The 22,613-nt window shown below is 39.8% G+C and overlaps 1 protein-coding gene across 1 annotated transcript in view; it reads right to left on the reverse strand.

Annotated features, from left to right (window-relative positions):
* The window catches only part of ca10a (carbonic anhydrase Xa), a gene marked incomplete at both ends in the record, with an annotated part of 227,257 nt that extends 206,287 nt beyond the window's left edge, over positions 1-20,970 (reverse strand). Inside the window, one exon of the mRNA XM_083904668.1 lies at positions 20,910-20,970. Coding sequence (XP_083760794.1) covers positions 20,910-20,970 — 61 coding nt within the window. The remainder of the gene's footprint in view (positions 1-20,909) is intronic.
* Between the last annotated feature and the right edge of the window lie 1,643 nt (positions 20,971-22,613).

Raw genomic sequence — 22,613 nt, forward strand, 5'->3', positions numbered from 1 at the left:
ATACACATATAAACACATATATATATATATATATATATATATATACATATATATATATATATATATACATATACACATATATACATTTATATTTATATATATATACACATATATACAAATAAACAACAAAGTAAAAGGAGGATTTAAATACAGGATGACAAAGTATCAATATCATAAAAAGTGTACATTGTATCACCAGTAACGGCACCAGCACTATTTTGTGGTAACAGCATAAATACCCATTAACTACGACTCTACACTCCCACCACCAGAGGGCAGGCTCTGCTGATTAAATCACAAATTACGTACTTTTACGTCATAACTCAAAAATGTGATGAGAGTCATTTGTTAATGCTATAATTCATACGTATTAAGATTCAGAGGCACATCAGAGAACTCTGAACGCCGTTACGGCGTCGAGGAGGAAGTGGCAAAACATGAGACGTCATCACTTCCTGTGGATTATCAAAGCAGAGCGAGAGAGTGAGAGAGTGAGAGAGTGAGTGAGAGGATGGAGCTCAGAGATGATGCTGGTGTGAAAGCTCACTTCCTGACATCAGCAGAAAAGGAAAAGCCTCAGATCTATAACAGGAAGTGAAGACGAGGAGGAGGAGGAGGAGGAGGAAGTGATGGATGGACCTCCTTTACTTTCTGCCTTCATGTCATCTCAGACCAAACGGTGCAATAAAAATATGGCATTTAAACAATTGCATTTGAGAGTTTGCTTCTAAATGCTGACGTTTAAATGATAAGTTTAAAGGGGAAGCACCTTTTTAAAATATGTCAAAATATTGTGACAATAGCAAAATTCTGCGTAATTTAGTAATATATGAACGTAAACTTTTTAAAATGAACAAAGACATAGATGTAAATGTTGACTAAAAGGTGAAATTGGGGGAAATTCTGTACATTTTTGGGGTTTGGGGCCCCCCAAAAATGTCACACATGACCCATATTTGGGTCCCACCCCACACTTTGAGAACCATCGCTCTATTTCAATAAAAAATGCAATACATAAATGTCATATTTTAAGACTTTTATAGAGTGTGTAGTCCCTAATATTCTCTCTGGAAATGAATCACCAACGATTGGTGATGAACTATTGAAAAACTAACCATTATGAATGAATTATTAATTAACAGATTCATCAGATTTAAGTTTTTTCTATAAAATATGAATTCTTTATGACAGTTAAGTGAACGTCTCTGCTTTGTTTTAAAGGGACATCTTCAGTTTTTTTAAGGGTTTTTGGAAAACACTGCTGGTCATTTTTCACCATTATTTTATGGATCATTTATAGGATCCATAAAATAATACGAGCTTTTTATGGAGCAAAACAACTACAGTGAATAAAACAACAGCAGCAGAAGTGTTTGTTGGCAGCTGAACGAAGTCTTCAGTGAGCAGCAAAACTCAATATAATGGTGATGTTTGTCCACTGGGGGCTACCGTACAAATATGATGCCCCACCTCCTGATATCAATGTAAAAGACTTATATTGGGAACATTTTAAATAATATATTTATATATTTAAATTCATTAAAAAAAATGATCAAAAAAAGGCACTATTTTTTTATTTTGTGCTATAATTTTTTTTTTTTTTTTTTTTTTTTTAAATCAGCAAAAATTGTTGTAATTGAAAAACAAGCCCTGAACTGAAGCTCGACTTAAAATTAATAGGGCTACACAAAAGGTTAACGCACGCTAACGCATGACGATTCCATGACGACCGACCGGAAAAAGACGCGCGCATGACGCCATGTTTACGCGCCGCCACACCGGAGTTTCCAGGCACCATTTACCAGTTAGCTCCGTTAGCGCCGTTAGCGTAAGCCTACAGTCGATCTGGAGCGGTACGTTTATTAACGTTGACGCCGTGAAACGTTTGACATCACTAAAAATTATCGATCAAATATTGAATCAGAAATTTAAATTAAATCAAAAATTACAGCAAAGAAAACATCTTTATTTAGAAGAAGAATAAACGGTTAAAGTGCAGCAGCAAATTTTAATTGGAACATTTTTGTTTAGTTCGATTCTGTCAAATCTGTCACTCACTGTGTGTGTTTTTCAGAGGCCGGTGTTGAACTATTTTAAAGTCAGAAAAAAGCAGTAAAAAACGTGAGAATTCAAATTAAAAGTTGTACGACGGAAAAGAGATGAAAGGAGGGCAAAAGACGAGAAGTGAAAGACGGAATAATCAGATTTATTGGACGCGAAAAATAAGAAAACAATAGCAGTGGAAAATAAAGAAGAATAAAGTATAAACAAAGACAGAGAAACAAAACAGATCTAATATAAAGTGTGTAACAGGTTTGTAATATCACACACAATATGGCAGTAAATACTTTAGAATTAAGGCAAAAAATAAGTAACACGGTAAACGTTTTATGTAGATGAACAAAAATTGGTACACTTGTGTGTCAGGTCAGGACGAACAAAAAAGTATCAGGGACCCATGATCTAAACCCAACAGGAAGGCGGCCATTTTGGATCAAATGTCCATTTTGGGGCATATTTGAGGCGATTTGGCAAATTTTTTTCAATAAACTTTATACTTTATCAGGTCATTGTGGACAAAAATAATAATAAGGATCAAGAGCTTCACTTTCTGTTACATGATGTGGACACTAGGGGGCGGCCCCGTTCTGATGATTTGCCAACAAAACCCACAAAACTAGCGCATAACTCCACTAAACACGGTCCGATCTGAACCAAACTTGCTTCGATTGATAACCGTCCTGTCTTGAAGACGCCTACGATGAGACAAGTGTGTAGGACAAAAGGGGCGGAGTCACACCGCTGCCAATCGTAGGCAAAATGTATGATTTTTTTTTTTTTTTATGTAGATGAAAAAAAAATGGTACACTTGTGTATCAGGTGAGGACGAACAAAAAAGTAACACGGACCCATGATCTAAACCCGACAGGAAGGCGGCCATTTTGGATCAAATGTCCGTTTTGTGGGCGTATTTTTGGCGATTTGGCAAATTACTCCTAGAGCTTTGATAGAACAATAAACGTTATATTTTATCAGGTCATTCTGGACAAAAATAATAATAAGGATCAAGAGCTTCACTTTCTGTTACATGATGTGGACACTAGGGGGCGGCACAGTTCTGACGATTTGCCAAAAAGACACACAAAACTAGCGTATAACTCCACTAAACACGGTCCGATCTGAACCAAACTTGCTACGATTGATAACAGTCCCGTCTTGAGGACGCCTACGATGAGACAAGTGTGTAGGACAAAAGGGGCGGAGTCACACCGCGTACAATCGACTGGACAGTGGGATTCTTTCACATCCACTGACCTGAAAACTATTTATTTCAGCCCATTTCATCCTTGTGAACTTTAGAAAGTGTGGCAGCGCTCAGCCTCGACCCTCCACTGTGTGTGTGTGTGTGTGTGTGTGTGTGTGTGTGTAAATAAACACTTCATTTTCATTTAATATCCAAACTCTGTCATTAATATTCATGGATAGGGACAAGCAATTCTGAGGCCCAGCCATGCAGAAAGAGAGAGGAGGAGGACGGAGGACAGACGAGTGACGGCGTCCAGGCTCGATTAAAGAGCGGAGAAGAAGATGAAGGAGGAGGACGAACCGGAGACAAAAGAGCAAACGATAATGTTCGTCCGTTAATGAATCTCGACCTTGCCGACAGCTGTGTTTACTGACGTATGAGACAATTATTTCACATCAAACTCAGACTGGTGCTCCTCTTTAATGGCCCCAGCTGTGTGTGTGTGTGGTACAGGTATTACTCACTCTGTCGGGACCTTTTAATGTGTTTACACACTCACACAATGGGGACTTTTCCTCTTATGGGGACAATAACAAGTCCCTAAGGCCAAGTGTCCAGGACGTTAATCCAAGTTTCTTTTATGTCTTCTAAAGTCATGGACACCAGACTGTGTGTGTGTGTGGGCCAGGTATTGCTCACTCTGTCGGGACCTTTAATGGGTTTACACACTCACGCAATGGGGACTTTTTCCCTTATGGGGACAAACATCAAGTCCCCAAGGCTAAGTCTCACAAGAACTTGATGAAATTTACTGTTATGTCTTCAAAAGACATGGACACCAGACTGTGTGTGTGTGTGTATGTGTGTGGTACAGGTGTTACTCACTCTGTCAGGACCTTTAATGTGTTTATACACTCACGTGATGGGTACTTTTTCCCTTATGGGGACAAAACTGAAGTCCCCAAGACTAAGTCTCACAAGAAGTTTATGAAAGTTACTGTTATGTCTTCTGAAGACATGGACACCAGACTGTGTGGTACAGGCATTACTCACTCTGTCGGGACCTTTTAATGTGTTTACACACTCACGCGATGGGGACTTTTTCCCTTATGGGGACAAATGTCCCGACCCAAGAAATTCATGAAAGTTACAGTAATGTCTTTTAAAGACATGGACACCAGACTGTGTGTGGGCCAGGTATTGCTCACTCTGTCGGGACCTTTTAATGTGTTTACACACTCACACAATGGGGACTTTTTCCCTTATGGGGACAAAAACAAGTCCCTAAGGCTAAGTCTCACAAGAAGCTCATGAAAGTTACTGTTATGTCTTCTGAAGACATGGACACCAGACTGTGTGGTACAGGTATTACTCACTCTATCGGGACCTTTTAATGTGTTTACACACTCACGCAATGGGGACTTTTTCCCTTATGGGGACAAAAAATCAAGTCCCCAAGACTAAGTGTCTAGGACGTTGTTCCAAGTCACTGTTATGTCTTCTGAAGTCAAGGAAAAGTTACTTAAATAGTTCAATGAAGTGTAAAATATCAGCCAATTAATTGAACATACACATATATATACAAGTGTGTCGATGCAGGAGTAATCAGACTATGAATTACATTATCCAGGCACATTAGTCTGACTTAGACTCTATTTTAGTCAGACTAACGTGTTTACATGACATTAAGAAAACCAAATTGTCTTAGTCTGACTAAGATCAGACTTGTGTGTGAGTGAGTGAGATGTGTGAAACTCACACATCATTAGTGTCTCCTGCAGAGGAAACCACAGTTCAAACTTAAATCCTCTTCTCTCTGCACTTGGCAGAGTTTCTGGCTCTGAGATCCTAAAGTCTTCGTCTTCGTCTTCCTCAGTAAATGAGACACAGACTCAGTTTGGGCCAACATCGATATCGAGCGTAACAAAAGACAAAGTCGGACAAATTAAAAGACAATACAACGAGACGGATTGAAAAAAGGGAAAAGGTCAGAATTGATCGAGTTGGGGGGGGGGGGGGGTGAAAAACTACTGGAGCTGTGTTGTTGAGTTTTTTATGCACATTAAACCCCTCAAAATTAACTGGAAAGTGACGGATATAATAATAATAACAAAGCTGTTTTGGCCCCGAACATTCATGCTTGATGGATGGCAAATTCAAAATGGCCGACTCCTGTTGATTTGAGGCTGTGGTCCCAATGGACTTTTTTGTTTGTCTTGGGCTATAACACATCTCCACCAAGTTTTGTGAAATTTGGTGCAACTTAGTTTTGGCTTGCTCCATCCAGGTTTCTCGCAATTCAACGCACGAGTCCAAGCACTATGACAATATCGCGTTTTCGCTCCACTTGACATCTGCGCCAAATTACCAGAGTTTTTTATGCACATTAAACCCGTCAAAAATCACCGGAAATTTACGGATATAATGATAATAATATGAAGGACAATAATAGGTTTGTTTTGGCCCCTAGCATTCGTGCTTGATGGTCACCAAATTCAAAATGGCGGACTCTGTGTTGATTTGAGGCTGTGGTCCCAATGGACTTTTTTGTTGGTCTTGGGCTAAAACAAGTTCCCACCAAGTTTCGTGAGATTTGGTGCAACTTAATTTTGGCTTGCTGCATCTACGTTTCACCTGGTTCAACACACGAGTCCAAGCACTATGACAATATCGCGTTTTTTGCTCCACCTGACCTCCACGCCAAGTTACCAGAGTTTTTATGCACGTTCAAAAATGACCAAAGTAAAAAAGTGACGGATATAATAATAATCTGAAGGAAAAAATAGGTTTGTTTTGGCCACTAGCATTCATGCTTGATGGTCGCCAAATTCAAAATGGCCGACTCCGTGTTGATTTGAGGCCGTGGTCCCAATGCACTTTTTTGTTCGTCTTGAGCTGTACCACATTCCCACCAAGTTTCGTGAAATTCGGTGCAACTTAGTTTTGGCTTGCTCCACCCACGTTTCACCTTAAGCACTATGCCAATATTCCATTTTCACCTGACCAGACCTGACCTCCGCGCCACGTTTCCAGAGTTTTTATGCACATTAACCGCCTCAAAAATGACCACAAACCCTTTTATATAATATTAATCATCACATCTGACAGGCCTGGGTCAAATATTCATGCTCTAATAGCGCATGAATATTCACCACATCACTCCTGTCCTGTTACCGCGAAAGCTAAAACCTGCTCATCACAAGACTGCAAACTGTCAGAATTAAAATAATAAAAAACACCATTTAGGAAAATGTGTCCTGTTTGAAAGTGTGAAAAAAAAGACAAATAAAGACTTGGCTTTCACTCAAAATGCAAAATAACATGTTTCGTGTTTTTTCTTTCTTTCACCTGAAGCCACTAATTTCACCTCGGCCGTCGCGACAAACGTTGTTTTGAAGATAAACGGTTGAAAAGACAGCGGGAGGTTTGTGTCCGACTTTGTCTTTGACCGACGTCTCCGTCAGTCCGTCCGTCCAAGACTTCAAAAACTAAACCGCAGAAAGAGTTCTGCGTCTCAACTCTGCCCGAGTTTCCAAAACAACAAACGACAAAACACCGAGGAGATTTAGGAAAAACCTACATCCATGCGTCAAAGCTGTGAGTGATGTTCCAGAAACACATACTAACACACACACACACACACACACATTCTTGTACTTGCTGCATACTGAGGACTGGGTTGCTGACATACTGTGGACCAGCATTTCCACTTTATAAATCAACACAATTACAAATATCTACTTCATGAATGACATCTACAAAGAACTACTGGTTGCAGTACCATAACATGTCTGCAGGTGGAGCCCCAGAGCAAAAAGGGCTGGAAAACGTTTTCGTTTATTTATTTATTTTTTAAAAATTTTGGTCCAAAATTTGACAAAAACGTCATACTTTACTATGTCATCCAAAATTTAAAAAAAATTTGACCAAAAATTTTACAAAAACGTCATACTATACTATGTCGTCCAAAATTTGAAAAAAAAAAATTTTACCCAAAATTTTTGGTGCATAATTTGACAAAGACATCATAATATACTATGTCGTCCAAAAGTTGAAAAAAAATTTGACAAAACAATTTTGGTCCAAAATTTGACAAAAAAAATGTTGGTCCAAAACTTGATACTATACTATGTCATCCAAAATTAGATTGTTTTTTTGACAAATTGAGTATAGCATGTTATAGCAACCTAAGGATGTGATTTCAATGAAGACAAAGTGAGGACCGGCCAAAATGTCCTGACTCTGTAAAAATGACCTCACTTTGTTGATTAAAAACCCTCACTGGTCCTCAGTATGCCGCAAGTACAAGACCACACACACACACACACACACAGAGGCTGGAAAACAGGATTATTTCCCATCACACTTCCTTCGCTGCACCTCGTCCACGCGTCGTCACACAGAAGAGGTTTTTTTCCGCTCGCGTCGAGAGACGATAACGACGGGGATTCTGTCGCTGTGTTTGCAAACGTCGGATCTCGTGTCTAAAAATAAAAAATAGAAAGCTGCTCCGGGGGAAAAGCTGAACGGTGAAACCTGCAGCGAGTGTTTAAAAAAGGTTTAAGTCGGCCTGAAAACAACAAGACAGTGACTGACACCACGGAGTTAGCTTTTTTAGCGTAGCATTTTTATTTTTTTTAACGGATGCTACAGAGGAACATGAAACTTTTTGTGGATTAGCGTTAAAAACAAAATCAATTGACATTTCAGTCCACTAGATGGCGCCGAGTTCTCATTCTGACGAGTATCTCAATATTTGATTGCGCAAATACTTGCAGTATCGTGATAATATGATATCGTGACTTAAATATAGCGATATTGTATCGTGACTTAAATATCGCAATATTGTATCGTGACTTAAATATCGCAATATTGTATCGTGACTTAAATATCACAATATTGTATCGTGACTTAAATATCGCGAGAATATATTGTGACTTAAATATCGCGATAATATATCATGACTTAAATATCGCGATAATATATTGTGACTTAAATATCGCGATAATATATTGTGACTTAAACATTGTGATATTATATCGTCTTAAATGTTGTGATATTGTATCGTGACATAAATGTTGTAATAACATATTGTAACTAAGATATTGTTTTATTGTATCGTGAATGAAACAACGTGATATCTTATTGTGACTTTAATATCATATTGTGACTCAAAGATCGCGATATCATAACGTAACTTAAATATCGTGACAATATATCATGACTTAAATATCGCGATATTGTATTGTGACTTAAATATTGTGACATCATATCTTGACATAAATATCGCAATACCTTGTGTCTTAAATGTCGTGATATTGTATCGTGAATTAAACAACGTGATAATATCGTATCGGGACTTAAATATTGTGATAATGCAACGTGACTTGGATATCGTATATATAAATATCGCGATATCATAACGCAATAACTTAAACATCGTGAGAATATATCGTGACTTAAGCATCGTGATGATAAAAAACTCTGAACTCATGACTACTCATGTTATTATAACACGTACTTTTACAAGAATATCGCAATAATTGTTTTGTTTTTTTTATCAACACGAGCTGCGAACGATGACACAGCAAAAACAAAGTGAGAGGCCTGTGTGTGTGTGTGTGTGCGTACAACAGGCAACGATGTTCCCTGATTGGATGAAACTGTCTTCAACTGCAGTAAAAACATAAATAAATAAATGAAAGAATTAATGGATTAATGGGTTGATTAATCAATTAATTAATTATTTAATTGATTAATTATTCAAATATATAAATGAATGAATGACTGAATTCATGAATTGATTAATAAATAAATAAATAAATAAACACAGTCATGTCACCAGTGACACCGCGGGCGTCGTCTTCCTTCCTTCTGTCTTTTCTCTGCCTCCCTCTCCATCGCTGACTTACTCATTTTTGCTCGTCTGGCTGAGTCAATCTCCCTCACACACACACACACACACACACACACACACACACACACACACACACTCACACACACACTCTCACACACACACTCTCACACACACTCTCACACACACACGCACACACACACACAAACACGCACACGACCAATCCCATCTTCCCCTGGTAAATTACAGCTGGCGTGGAGGTCGTTTCACTCCAGCTGGCTGATAGAGCTCTGATTCCTGAGCAGCAGATGTGATGAGCTACGGCTGCTGTGGGACACGCAGGGTGGTCGCACACACACACACACACACGCACGCACACACACACACACACACACACACACACACACGCACACGCACGCACACACACACGCACGCAGTAACATATGAGGTTTTTTTTTTCTATACCATTCAATCCTTAATCTTTCAAATGAATTCTGGAAAAACAAAAAGAGGTCACTGTAAACGTGTTGTTGGGATTAGGATTAGCTAATTATTCTGATGATTGACTTCACTGTAACAATGACACATTCAGTTCATATTCACAATTTCATATATATGTATATACACACATATATATATACATATATATATACACACACATATATACACATATATATATATACACACACATATATACATGTATACATATATTTATATATATAATACATATATACATACATATATATACACACATACATATACATATATATACATATACATAATATACATACATACATACACATATACATATATATACATATACATATATATACATATACATAATATACATGCATACACATATATATAAACATACACACACATATATATACATACATACACATACATATATATATATACATACATATACATATATATACATACATATACATATATATACACATACATATATATACACATACATATATATACATATACATACATACATATACATACATATATATACATACATACATATACATACATACATATATATACATACATATATATACATACATACATATACATACATACATATATATACATACATATATATATATACATACATATATACACATACATTTACATATATACATACATATATACACATACATTTACATATATATACATACATACACATACATATATAAATATATATACATATATACATACACATATACATATACATATAAATATACACATAAACAGATAAGTTATATGTATATAGGTCTAAAAACAACTTCCACGTTTCTATTTGATTATCCTAAACTACTGTGTGTGTGTGTGTGTGTGTGTGTGTGTGTGTGTGTGTGTGTGTGTGTGTGTGTTTAACTCGAGTTAGCTCGAGTGCAGATCAAACTCAACTCATTCAGGATAAACTCTGGTGTCAATTTAGCGTAAAAGTCAGAAACGACAAACGCCTCCTGAGGAGCAGAGTCATCATCAGTGTGATTACATTCTGCAAACACTGTCGGAGGTGAAGTGTTTGGACTGGAAATCACACACACACACACACGCACACGCACACGCACACATACGCACACACACATACGCACACACACACACTGAGCAAACGTCTAAATGTCAAGTCTTGTCATTTGTAGTAAAAACCTCGGCGACCTCTTTATGAGCTGCATTTATTAAAGTCAGCAGAGACGAGAGCGTCGGGAATACATGAATGTTTATACATCGACCATATTTGGATAAAAGGGCGGAGCTGAGGAGGAAGTGAGGGGGCGGAGCTTACTCAGACCCAAGGGAACCTTCAAGGACACCTGAGCAGCGGGAGACATTTACCTACATATCAACGTCACTTATTTCGTGCACAAAATTCAAGCACTTTCAATGACCTATGTCTATTTTGGATGATTTTCAAAAACTTTCAATAGCCTTGAATTTTGGGAAATCCACAAACTTTCAAGGACCCCTTGAAAACCTTAAAGGACCTACATATCAACTTCTCTCTTGCACAAAATCCAAGCACTTTCAATGACCCAAGTCTTTTGAGCAAGAGATCGTTTTCAAGTTTTCAAACACTTTCAAGGGCCTTGATTTTCTTTTCACAAACGTTCAAGGATTTCAAGGACCCTTGGAAACCTTGAAGGACACATGAGCGACTGGAGACATTTACATACATCTCTTGCACAAAATTCAAGCACTTTCAATGACCCATTTCTATATAGGAACATTTTCAAAAACTTTCAAGGATTTCAAGGACCTGTTGAAAACCATGGGCAGCGGGACACATTCACCTAAATATCAACTGAACTTCTTCCTTGCACAAAATTCAAACACTTTAAATGACCCATGTCCATTTAAGGCAATTTTCCAGCAAATTCATTCAAGGGCCCTTGAATTTCTTTTTAAAACCCACAAACTTTCAAGGATTCCAAGGACTTGTGGGAACCCTGAAGGACACATGAGCAGCGGGAGACATTCACCGACATATCAGCTTCACTTCTTTCTTCAAGCACTTTCAATGACCCAAACGTATTTCAGGGGCCTTGATTTTTTTCCACATACTTTCAAGGACTTCAAGGACCCTTGGAAACCCTGAAGGGCACATGAGTGGCGGAAGACATTTACATACATCTCTTGCACAATATTCATGCACTTTCAATGACCCATTTCTATATAGGACCATTTTCAAAAACTTTCAAGGATTTCAAGGACCTGCTGAAAACCATGTGCAGCGGGAGACATTCACCTAAATATCAACTTAACTCCTTCCTTGCAGAAAATTCAAGCACTTTCAATGACCCATGTCCATTTAAGGCAATTTTCCAGCAACTTCATTCAAGGGCCCTTGAATTTCTTTTTTTAAAATCCACAAACTTTCAAGGATTCCAAGGACTTGTGGGCATCAGGAGACATTCACCAACATATCAGCTTCACTTCTTTCTTCAAACACTTTCAATGACCCAAACGTCTTTCAAGGGTCTTGATTTTTTTTTTCCCACAAACTTTCAAGGATTTCAAGGACCTGTGGGAACCCTTTCAGAACCTGGAGACCACGTCCAACTCTTGTATAAAAACTGCACTTTTAAATGCTAAAACGTACTTTTTTTTACTGCATAAAATTCTGTTATTTTTTGAATTTTTGGACGAGCAGAAAACGACAACAACTCAAATTTGTCACAAGACGATTTTGTTTATCTGAGAGGAAGCGGAGACGCTAATGGACGTCTGTGTCCCTGGCAGCCGTCAGGTGTTTTTATGGCAGCAGCAGAACTTGGCTTAAACACACACTGTTTTTCTTCATTTTCAGGGGGGAAATGTTCGAGGTGAGGACTTCATTACAGACGCTGCACTGCAGAAGAATCCAATATTGGATTTTTATAAACTTTATGTGTTTGTGCGAGGAGAGAATCTGTGTCAGAGAGTTTGAATAAAAGAAGATGAAAAACAGACTTCTGAAGTTATAGCAACAAAGAAATTCTCTATTTACATAAACTAATTCACCAGGTTATAAGGTGTTAATCACCTGTTCTCAACAGCCAATCACATCACAGCGACTCGATGCATTAAGACGCGTTTAAAAACTTTATTTAATCGACTTTGAATGTCGACGAGTTTGTTGGATTTTCTCTAACAACAATCTACAGGAATTATAGAAAATAAAGTCGTAATCCTTTGAGAATAAAGTCATAATATTTTTAGAATAAAGTCGTAATATTATGAAAAGAAAGTCGGAATCTTTCTGAAATAAAGTCGGAATCTTTCGAGAATAAAGTCAGAATCTTTCGGAAATTAAGTCGTAATCTTTCGAAAATAAAGTCGGAATCTTTCGAAAATAAAGTCGGAATCTTTCGGAAATAGTCGGAATCTTTCGAGAATGTGAAGTTGTAATTTTTTCAGAATAAAGTCGTAATATTATGAGAATAAAGTCGGAATCTTTCGAGAATAAAGTCAGAATCTTTTCAGAATAAAGTTGGAATATTAGGCGAAGAAAGTCGTAATCTTTCGAAAATTAAGTCGTAATCTTTTGAAAAGAAATTCAGAATCTTTTGGAATTAAAGTCGAAAACTTTTGAAAATTAAGTCGGAATCTTTCGGAAATAAAGTCGGAATCTTTCGAGAATAAAATCCTAACCTTTCGTGAATAAAGTCGTAATATTATGAGAATAAAGTCAGAATCTTTCGGAAATAAAGTCGGAATCTTTCGCTAAATAAAGTTCTAATCTTTGGCGAATAAAGTCGTAATATTATTTCAGAATCTTTCGGAAATAAAGTCGTAAACTTTTCAGAAAAAAGTTGTAATATAAGGCAAATAAAGTCGTAATCTTTCAGAAATAAAGTCGTAATCTTTTGAGAATAAAGTCGTAATCTTTTGAAAATAAAGTCGTAATCTTACGGAAATAAAACCGTAATCTTTCGAGAATTAAGTCGGAATGTTTCGGTAATAAAGTCAGAATTATTATCCAAGAAAAACTTCAGCTACAACCTGCGTCTCGATGAAGAACGTGAGAATATCGTGAAGTTCTATTTTGGTTTGTGCTTCACAAATAAAGGAATTCTTCATCTTTTTGTCACATTATCATAAACATCAGGACGTTTAAAAGGTGCAAAAATGTGTTTTTCTCTAATACACAACGTGAACTTTACAAACAAGTTAAAAAAAACGCAACATTCGCCGTCATTTTATGCTTTTTATGGATTTTAAAATAGGCGAAGAAAGAGAGAGAATTCGTCCCTTTATACCAAACTGAAAAGAGGTGAAAATACATCTTTTCTTTCCGTGTGTGAACAGATGGAGAGCAGCAGCCAACACCGTTTACCTGACACATGGCTTTACAATCCTGTTTGGAAAAAGGCTCTCGGAAACACTCGCTTCCAAATACTGCAGGAGGAAAGATAATGTGATAGAAAGAGAGAGAGAGAGAGAAAGAGGTGAAAACCATCACCGTTATAAACCGAGCACTTTGACGATTATATTCCCACTTTGGCCGTTTTCCACATCAACCAAATAAAGTGAATAAAAGTCTTCATCGATCTCAGCGCAACTGGGGTCTGAGAAAAATCAATGTGATGTTTGTTTTATGTCTTTTTCTTTCCCTGTGTGTGTGTGTGGGGGGGGGGGGGTGATAGTCCTTGGATTCAAGGATTCCAAGGACCTGTGGGTACCTCGAAATAGACGTTTACCTCGATATCAACTTCTCTCTCGCGCAAAATTCAAGCACTTTCAATGACCCATGACTATTTAGGATGACTTTTCAAAAACATTCAATGAGCCTTGAAGTGGTTTTTCCCCAAATTCACAAACTTTCAAGGATTTCAAGGACCTGTGGAAAACTCCAGGAGACATTTAAGAGACATTAAATATCAACTTAACTTACTTCTCACAACAAAATTCAAGCACTGACCCATTTCTATGTATGATGATTTTCAAAAACATTCTATGGGCCTTGAATTATTATTTTTTTTGTTAATCCACAAACTTTCAAGGACCTGTGGAAATAACTTCTGTCTTGCACAAAATTCAGCAAAAAGCACATTCAATGACCCAGGTCAATTTAATGCAATTTTTCAAAAACTTTCAAGGGCCCTTGAAATTTTTCAAATTCATAAACTTTCAAGGATTCCAATAGCCTGTGGAAACTATGAAGGAAACATGGGCAGTGGGAGAATCAAGCACTTTCAATGACTTTAAATGTCTATTTTGGACAATTTTCAAAAACTTTCAAGGGCCCTTGAAATTCTTTCAAATCCACAATCTTTCAAGGACCTGTGGAATCTCTCAAGGACACACGAGCAGAAGGAGATATTCCCCTAAATATCAACTTAACTTCTGTCTTGCACAAAATCCAAGCACTTTCAAAGACCCATGTCTATTTAAGGGCCCTTAGAATTCTTTTTAAATCCACAAACTTTCAAGGATTCCAAGGACCTGTGGAAACTATGAAGGACACATGGGCAGTGGGAGTCACTCTCAAGGATTAGCACACGGACAGCAGGAGACATTTACCTGCATATTAACTTAATTCTTACACAAAAGCAAGCACTTTCAATGACCCATGTCAACTCAGGGTGATTTTCAAAAACATGAAGGGGGTTTTCCCCAAATTCACAAACTTTCAAGGGATGTCATGGACCCGTTGAAACCCCTGATAGGACACGAGAGGTGAGCGAGAGATTCAGCTATACATCAAATCAACTTCCTTCTTGCACAAAACTCAAGCACTTTCAATGTCTATTCTCAAAAACTTTCAAGGATTTCAAGGACCTGTGGGAACATCCTAAATTTTCTCCACACTCAGAAGCTGGAGACCGCGTTCCACTTTTGAATAAAATCTACAGTTTTAAATCCTAAAACTACTTTTTACCCCTACTCTTATTTTGTAAAATTTCTGAAAATCAAAAAGTGTGTGTGTGATTTTCTGATCTGTGGATTGTTGATTAGAGCAGAGAAAATAAATAAAAAATCCAGCCAGTTACTTTTATACTGGTGGACAGTTGAGTCAATACTGTTACTGCACATTAAAGATATATTATTCTACTCCAAACTACAAAAACTGAGGCACCGTGGCTTTAATAACCGAGAGGTTTAGGTCCGCGGTCGTAAATCGCGCTCGTTATTGCGCTTTAATTGATCTCCAAAAGCATCATTTGACTCTTTCTCGGGGTTTAAACCAACTTAATAAGCCGTAAAACTCCAGACTCTGCTCGGCCCTGAACGCCGCGGGCTCAGCGCGAGTCGATCGGTTTGCAGAGTAAAAAATTAATTCTGCTCAAATGTTTGATGTTTGATGTTTCGGCCTCACGCGGAGGTCAGAGGTCGGAGAGCGGCGACGCCGACCATCGCATGAATCCTCGCGGTGAGACCGCCTGACGAGCGCTGCAGTCGTTTCGCCAGGCGCCGCGTTTATACGTCACGTGGACAGAGTTGATGTCTCTGCGGTTCTGTGGAGGAAGTCTGAAGTGGTTAAGTGGTTTAGTCCACCCATTAAGGCTCTGGAGACGCTCAGGATGTACATTAATGATCTGTAGGACGCATGTTTTTGTTTTCGCCTATAGAGCAGAAATCAATCCCCGCGGTTTAAGAGGCTCCATCTGTTCAGAACCTGAGCTGAAGTTCTGGGAAGTTCACCGTTCAAAAGCCCTTAAATACAGACCTGAGATTTGATCTTTTAGCTTAGTTTAACAGCGTTGGAGTCAATGTGAAGGTTAAGCCTCTAATGAGCGTCATGATAATCAAGGCCGTCTGGATTTAGTTTGATTTTATGGCTCTAGAATCACCAGAAAATGTTCAAAGATAACTTTCACTTCCCATATCTGGCATTTATTCAACCTTTAAGGAGTTACGGTACTAGGAATTCTCAGTAGCGTAATTCAAACATCAAGAGTGTCGTCCAGAGCGTTCAGTGTCCAACAAACATCCAGAGCGTCACAAAGGTCCAGAGCATCCGACAAACGTCCAGAGCATCCAGAGCATCCGACCAATGTTTAGAGCGTTGCAACAAACGACCAGAGCATCTGACAAAGGTCCAGAGCATCCAGAGCGTCCGACAAATGTCTAGAGCATCGCAACAAACAACCAATGGGTCACAACAAACGTCCAGAGCCTTGTAACAAACCTTCAGAGCATCCGACAGACTTCCAGTGTCTGACAAACTTTCAGAGCGTCCGACAAACTTTCAGAGCGTCCGACAAACTTCCAGAGCATCCAACAGGACTTGCAGAGTGTCCAATAATCGTCCAGAGCATCCGACAGACTTCCAGAGCGTCCGACAAACTTCCAGAGCATCCAACAGACTTCCAGAGTGTCCGACAAACTTCCAGAGTGTCCGTCAAACTTCCAGAGCATCCAACAGACTTCCAGAGTGTCCGACAAACTTCCAGAGTGTCCGTCAAACTTCCAGAGCATCCAACAGACTTCCAGAGTGTCCGACAAACTTCCAGAGCGTCCGACAGACTTCCAGAGTGTCCGACAAACTTCCAGAGCATGCGACAAACTTTCAGAGTGTCCGACAAATGTCTGGAGCATCTGACAGAAGTCCAGAGCATCTGTCAAACTTCCAGTGTCCGACAGACTTCCAGAGTGTCCAACAATCTACCAGAGCGTCCGACAAACCTCCAGAGTGTCCGACAAACTTCCAGAGTGTCCGACAAACTTCCAGAGCGTCCGACAGACTTCCAGAGAGTCCGACAAACTTCCAGAGCATCCAACAAACTTCCAGAGCATCCAACAGACTTCCAGAGTGTCCAACAAACTTCCAGAGCATCTGACAGACTTCCAGAGTGTCCAACAAACTTCCAGAGCATACAACAGACTTCTAGAGTGTCCGACTAATGTCCGGAGCATCTGACAGAAGTCCAGAGCGTCCTGAGTGTCCATCAAACCTCAAGTGTCCATCAAACTTCAAGTGTCCAACACACTTCCAGAGCGTCCGACAAACTTCCAGAGCGTCCGACAAACTTCCAGAGCATCCGACAGACTTCCAGAGTGTCCAACAAACTTCCAGAGCGTCCGACAAACTTCCAGAGTGTCCAACAGACTTCCAGAGAGTCCGACAAATGTCCAGAGCATTGGACAGAAGTCCAGAGCGTCCAGAGTGTCCAACAAACTTCCAGAGCACCTCAACAAACACATTACTCTTGAAGTCAGTCTGTTGCGGGAAAAGCGGGAAAAGCAAAATCTCGAGTCGTGTTGGAATCTATTTAGTTTTTGTTGGTTTCTCATTTTCTAAAACACTTATTTTCGAGTGTGTGAACAACAGAAAAACTACAGACGACAACTGGTCAACAAAGAAAAGAGTGGAGTTAGAACTCAAAGCAAAGATGAAGAGGAAGCAGAGGATGAATAAATGAATGAATGAATAAATGAATGAATGTAACCAGTGAAGAGGTTCATCTAAAATCACTGTTTCCTGTGTAACATCAAAGCGTCGTCGTCAAAGAGCCGTTTTATAATTAGCGTCATCGTAATGAAACGTCGACGCGATTAAACTCGCCTTCATCTCACGCTCGGAAACATCGTTACGAGCTTTGAAATCACAAAACTACGTCCGACAAACTTTTCCGATTCGCGACGGTGGAAACAAATCGTTTCTTTTGTTTCCACGGAGACAGAAGAGTCACAAAGACAGGAAGTGAAATATTAAGAAATAAAAGAGGCCGGCGTGTTCGCCTGTAAAGAGCGCTCACGGCCTCGGCTCATTTGCATATTGAGATGTGAGCGAGCGCAGATACGTCGACGCTGCACAAACACAGAGCAGCCGAATTCCCGTGTGATCTCGGTGGCGAGATCTCATTAACATTTCTCATGTCAATAATTAATCTCACGGCTTTGACCCAAAACTGCTTCATGTGTTTGTAAGGGTTCTCAGGCTGTGGAGCGAGGACCACAGGTGGTACACGAGGTTTCTAAATGGTTCTGAAGCAGAGGTCGGGATTTTGACTCTTTGTTCTTCGTTACTACAAAATAAAAGCACAGGAAGAAGAGTGAGTATTATGGTCTGTATTTATAAAGATGAGCTGCTCTCACTCATTCACACGGAGCAACATTTGCTCAAGGACACGTGTCGCAGAGCAGAGCCAGGAATTCAACCTCACTCATTCACACAGAGACACAATCACTCACTCATTCACTCAGAGACACTCACTCATTCACTCACTCACTCATTCACTCAGAGACTCATTGACTCACTCATTCACTCACTCAGACACTCACTCATTCACTCACTCAGACACTCACTCATTCACTCACTCACTCATTCACTCAGAGACTCATTCACTCACTCAGAGACTCATTCACTCACTCACTCAGACACTCATTCAATCAGAGACTCATTCACTCACTCATTCACTCACTCATTTACTCAGAGACTCATTCACACTCACTCATTCACTCAGAGACTCACTCATTCACTCACAGACACTCACTCATTCACTCAGACACTCACTCATTCACTCAGACTCATTCACTCACTCACTCATTCACACACTCACTCAGACACTCACTCATTCACTCAGAGACTCATGCACTCACTCACTCACAGACTCTCATTCACTCACTCAGAGACTCATTCACTCACTCATTCACTCACACACTCACTCAGACACTCACTCATTCACTCAGAGACTCATTCACTCACTCATTCACTCACACACTCACTCAGACACTCACTCATTCACTCAGACTCATTCACTCACTCATTCACTCACACACTCACTCAGACACTCACTCATTCACTCAGAGACTCATGCACTCACTCACTCACAGACTCTCATTCACTCACTCAGAGACTCATTCACTCACTCATTCACTCAGACACTCACTCATTCACTCAGACTCATTCACTCACTCATTCACTCACACACTCACTCAGACACTCACTTAGACCCTCAAAATTAGACCCTCACTCACTCACTCATGTTCACACACGGCAACATGCGCTTAAGTGGTTTTGCTCAAGGACACAAAGACGAGCAGAGCCGGAAATTGAACCCACAACCTCTCAGTTGAAAGACAACTCGCCCTACAACGGGCTGGACAGTAGGACTTCAAAATAAAAGCTCAGATTTGAACAAACTCTGTTTCCTGTCGTTCGTTAAAATTCAAAACGAGCTCTAAAACACAAGCACACAAAAACAAGATGGCCGACAAAGGCAAACTAAAAAGTAAAACTTCTAGAGCGTAAGTTTTCTCCAGATCTGTGGAGGTTTTCTCAGACTACAGGAGCCCACGAGGGTCAATAATGTGTGTGTGTGTGTGTGAAGGTTCTCAGTGATCCAGAACTGAAGAAAGAGACACGAGATGTGTTCAGGGACCCTCACATACATCTACTTTCAAAACGTTTACTGTTAAAGTCGAGTATTTATTATTAAATATAAACTCACGTTTAACTGTTTTATTCACGTGAGGAAAACAGTCAAAGTTAAAGGGTTTAACGTCGTAGATTTGACGGTAAATTCGGCCATTTTGTTCCGTAAAATACAAGAACTTAGCACTAAATTACGTTAAATTCCTAAAAATGTTTGTATTTTTGACAGTGTCCTGTGTTTTATGAAGCTGCCGGAATAATTTGCTAAAACACTTGTAATCGCTCAGCCAATCAAAAAGAGGGGGCGTGGCAGAGGCAGCTGACGTAGCTGCCTCGCGTAAACCTGACTATGACGTCAGAGGAGAACGTGAATCATGGAAAGTGGATTGAGGGGATTTTTCCGTTTCCAATCAAACATAAAAAAAATCACAGATTTAACACGACTTTCACAATAAAAGCCTCTTTTCTTTTTGAGATCATGTTTTTGGGCACATTTGGGCAGATTTACGCACAGTTTGAGCGCACCACGCTGCGTAAAAGTCACCAAAGTCACCAGCAGGGAAAAAAACCAAAAAAACATCACGTCTTTCATTCAGGACGTGACAAAGCAGCGCGTGACACAGACGGACAGTATCATGACCCTATACACGCGCACGCACACACAGTTCATCCGCTCATCCCGCCGCAGAGCGCGCGCGCAAAAAAAAAGACCCACAACTGCAACAACTCCACAACTGAGTATCACGCAACTCTGACACGGAAGGAGACACGAATGCGTAAATGTCCACTGTGGTTCTTGCGCGTTTTTGCGCAAAGTCGTGGACACACACGCGCACGCACGCGCACACAAATGGCAGATTATTAAAACAACATAAATCAATTTTATGCGTTTTTTGTCTCCAGAATTCACCAAAAAGACTTTTGTTTTCATAATTTCACCCTCTCACCATCACTCACTCACTCACTCACTCACTCACTCACTCACTCACCGGATATGCAGACGATCAAATTGGCTTGAAGGATGAGGATTATTTCCCAGATTATATCCATCCTCTGTTTTCATTCCACGTTCATTACGCACAAACCAGAGAAGAAGAAGAAGAAGAGCAGCTTTATCTCAGTCCTCCCAGCCTGGATCTTCCTCCTGCTGCTGCTGCTGCTGCTGCTGATGATGATGATGATGATGATGAACACCTTCTTCCAGCAGGTATTTTCCACGCCGCCACGCACATAGCAGGTGCCCGCACGGCCCGAGGAATGACACGCGATCCCAATCAAACTATTCCAACACAAGCGAAGAAGAAGAAGAAGAAGAAGAAAAACTCCCAGAAAGAAGAAAAAGAAGAGGAAGCTGCGCGAGGACCCGTCAGTTCACTGCGTGATTATTCCTGCGCGTCCCGGAATCAGATCCATCCATCATCCGCTCATTCACTCACTCACTCATCCACGCGTTCACGCTCACGTATCCACGATCTCTCACAGCGCGTGGCGTGGCGGAAGTCTCGCGCTCATGGTGTTGTTGGGGGGTTTTTTTGCGAGGGCGAAGTGCGCGCGTGGACAGAGCGTGCGGGTCCAGACTCGGTCCTCACAAACTCCGCGAGGCGAAGCTCCGATCCAGACTTCTTCTGCTCGCCGTCACTGCGGGGAGCGCGCGTCAACGGCGGCGGCGTGCGCCAACCAGCTTCCGGCGTCCCGTTTCACAATAAAAGCACCAGTGCGTTTGGATTTAATAGTCAATTTAATAGACAAATGTTGACAGAAATACGATTATTAATGTAAATGTACAGGAGTAAATCGAGTTTTTATGGATATTTGAGGAGTTTTTAATGTAATTTTGTCACTTTTTCCCCCCAATTTTAGCACAAAAATGTAAAAATACGGAACACAAACACACAAAAACTATTATTTCAACTCAAAATACACTTGAAATCTGTCGTAATATACTGTATATTATATAATGTGTCACTTTCCAACCGATTACCTTAAGATTTATGTTTATATGTTTTAAAGAACATGCATTAAATTCAAATGTGAAGTCATTTGAGGCTGTAAATCACTACATTTTGCACAATATTTGCTCTTGTAATGATTTATATTGTGATATAAAATAGGTTTCACATGCACATAATATAGTTTTACCTTATTTGTACACAATAAAAACTATTATGTGATCATTTTTATCATAATAGAGGATTTAATTGCTGTAGGAAGACGTCGTGGTTCAAATTCACGTATAACATTTGCCCATTCTGAATTTAAAGGCCCTTTGATGATATATAACGTGTTATTTTACGCATTTCTGTGCAGAAAACTCTTGTTTTTGTGTGTTTTATCGTCACTTCTACTGATTTTAACACTCGCTCATAAAGAGTTTTACAGGGCTTTTATTTGTGCTTTTACTTTTTAAGCACACGCACTCCCCGTTTCCGCTCCCGCTCTGACGCACAGCTGTGCGCTTTACACGCACGGATTCTCTCCAGCTCTCGCTCTTTTTCTCTCTCTCTCTCTCCATCCCACTCACCCTGAGCACAACTCTCTCTCTCACGCACACACGCACTCGCATGCACGCGCGCACGCACGCACACGCGGATTTAATGTGCGGAAAAGTCGCAAACGCGCAATTTTGACGCATCTCACACACACACATGAAACCATGAACGCATGAACACTCTCTCACGCGCATCACGGTGTCT

This window comes from Microchirus variegatus (genome assembly GCF_963457635.1).
Source record: "Microchirus variegatus genome assembly, chromosome: 18".
Lineage (NCBI taxonomy): Eukaryota > Metazoa > Chordata > Actinopteri > Pleuronectiformes > Soleidae > Microchirus > Microchirus variegatus.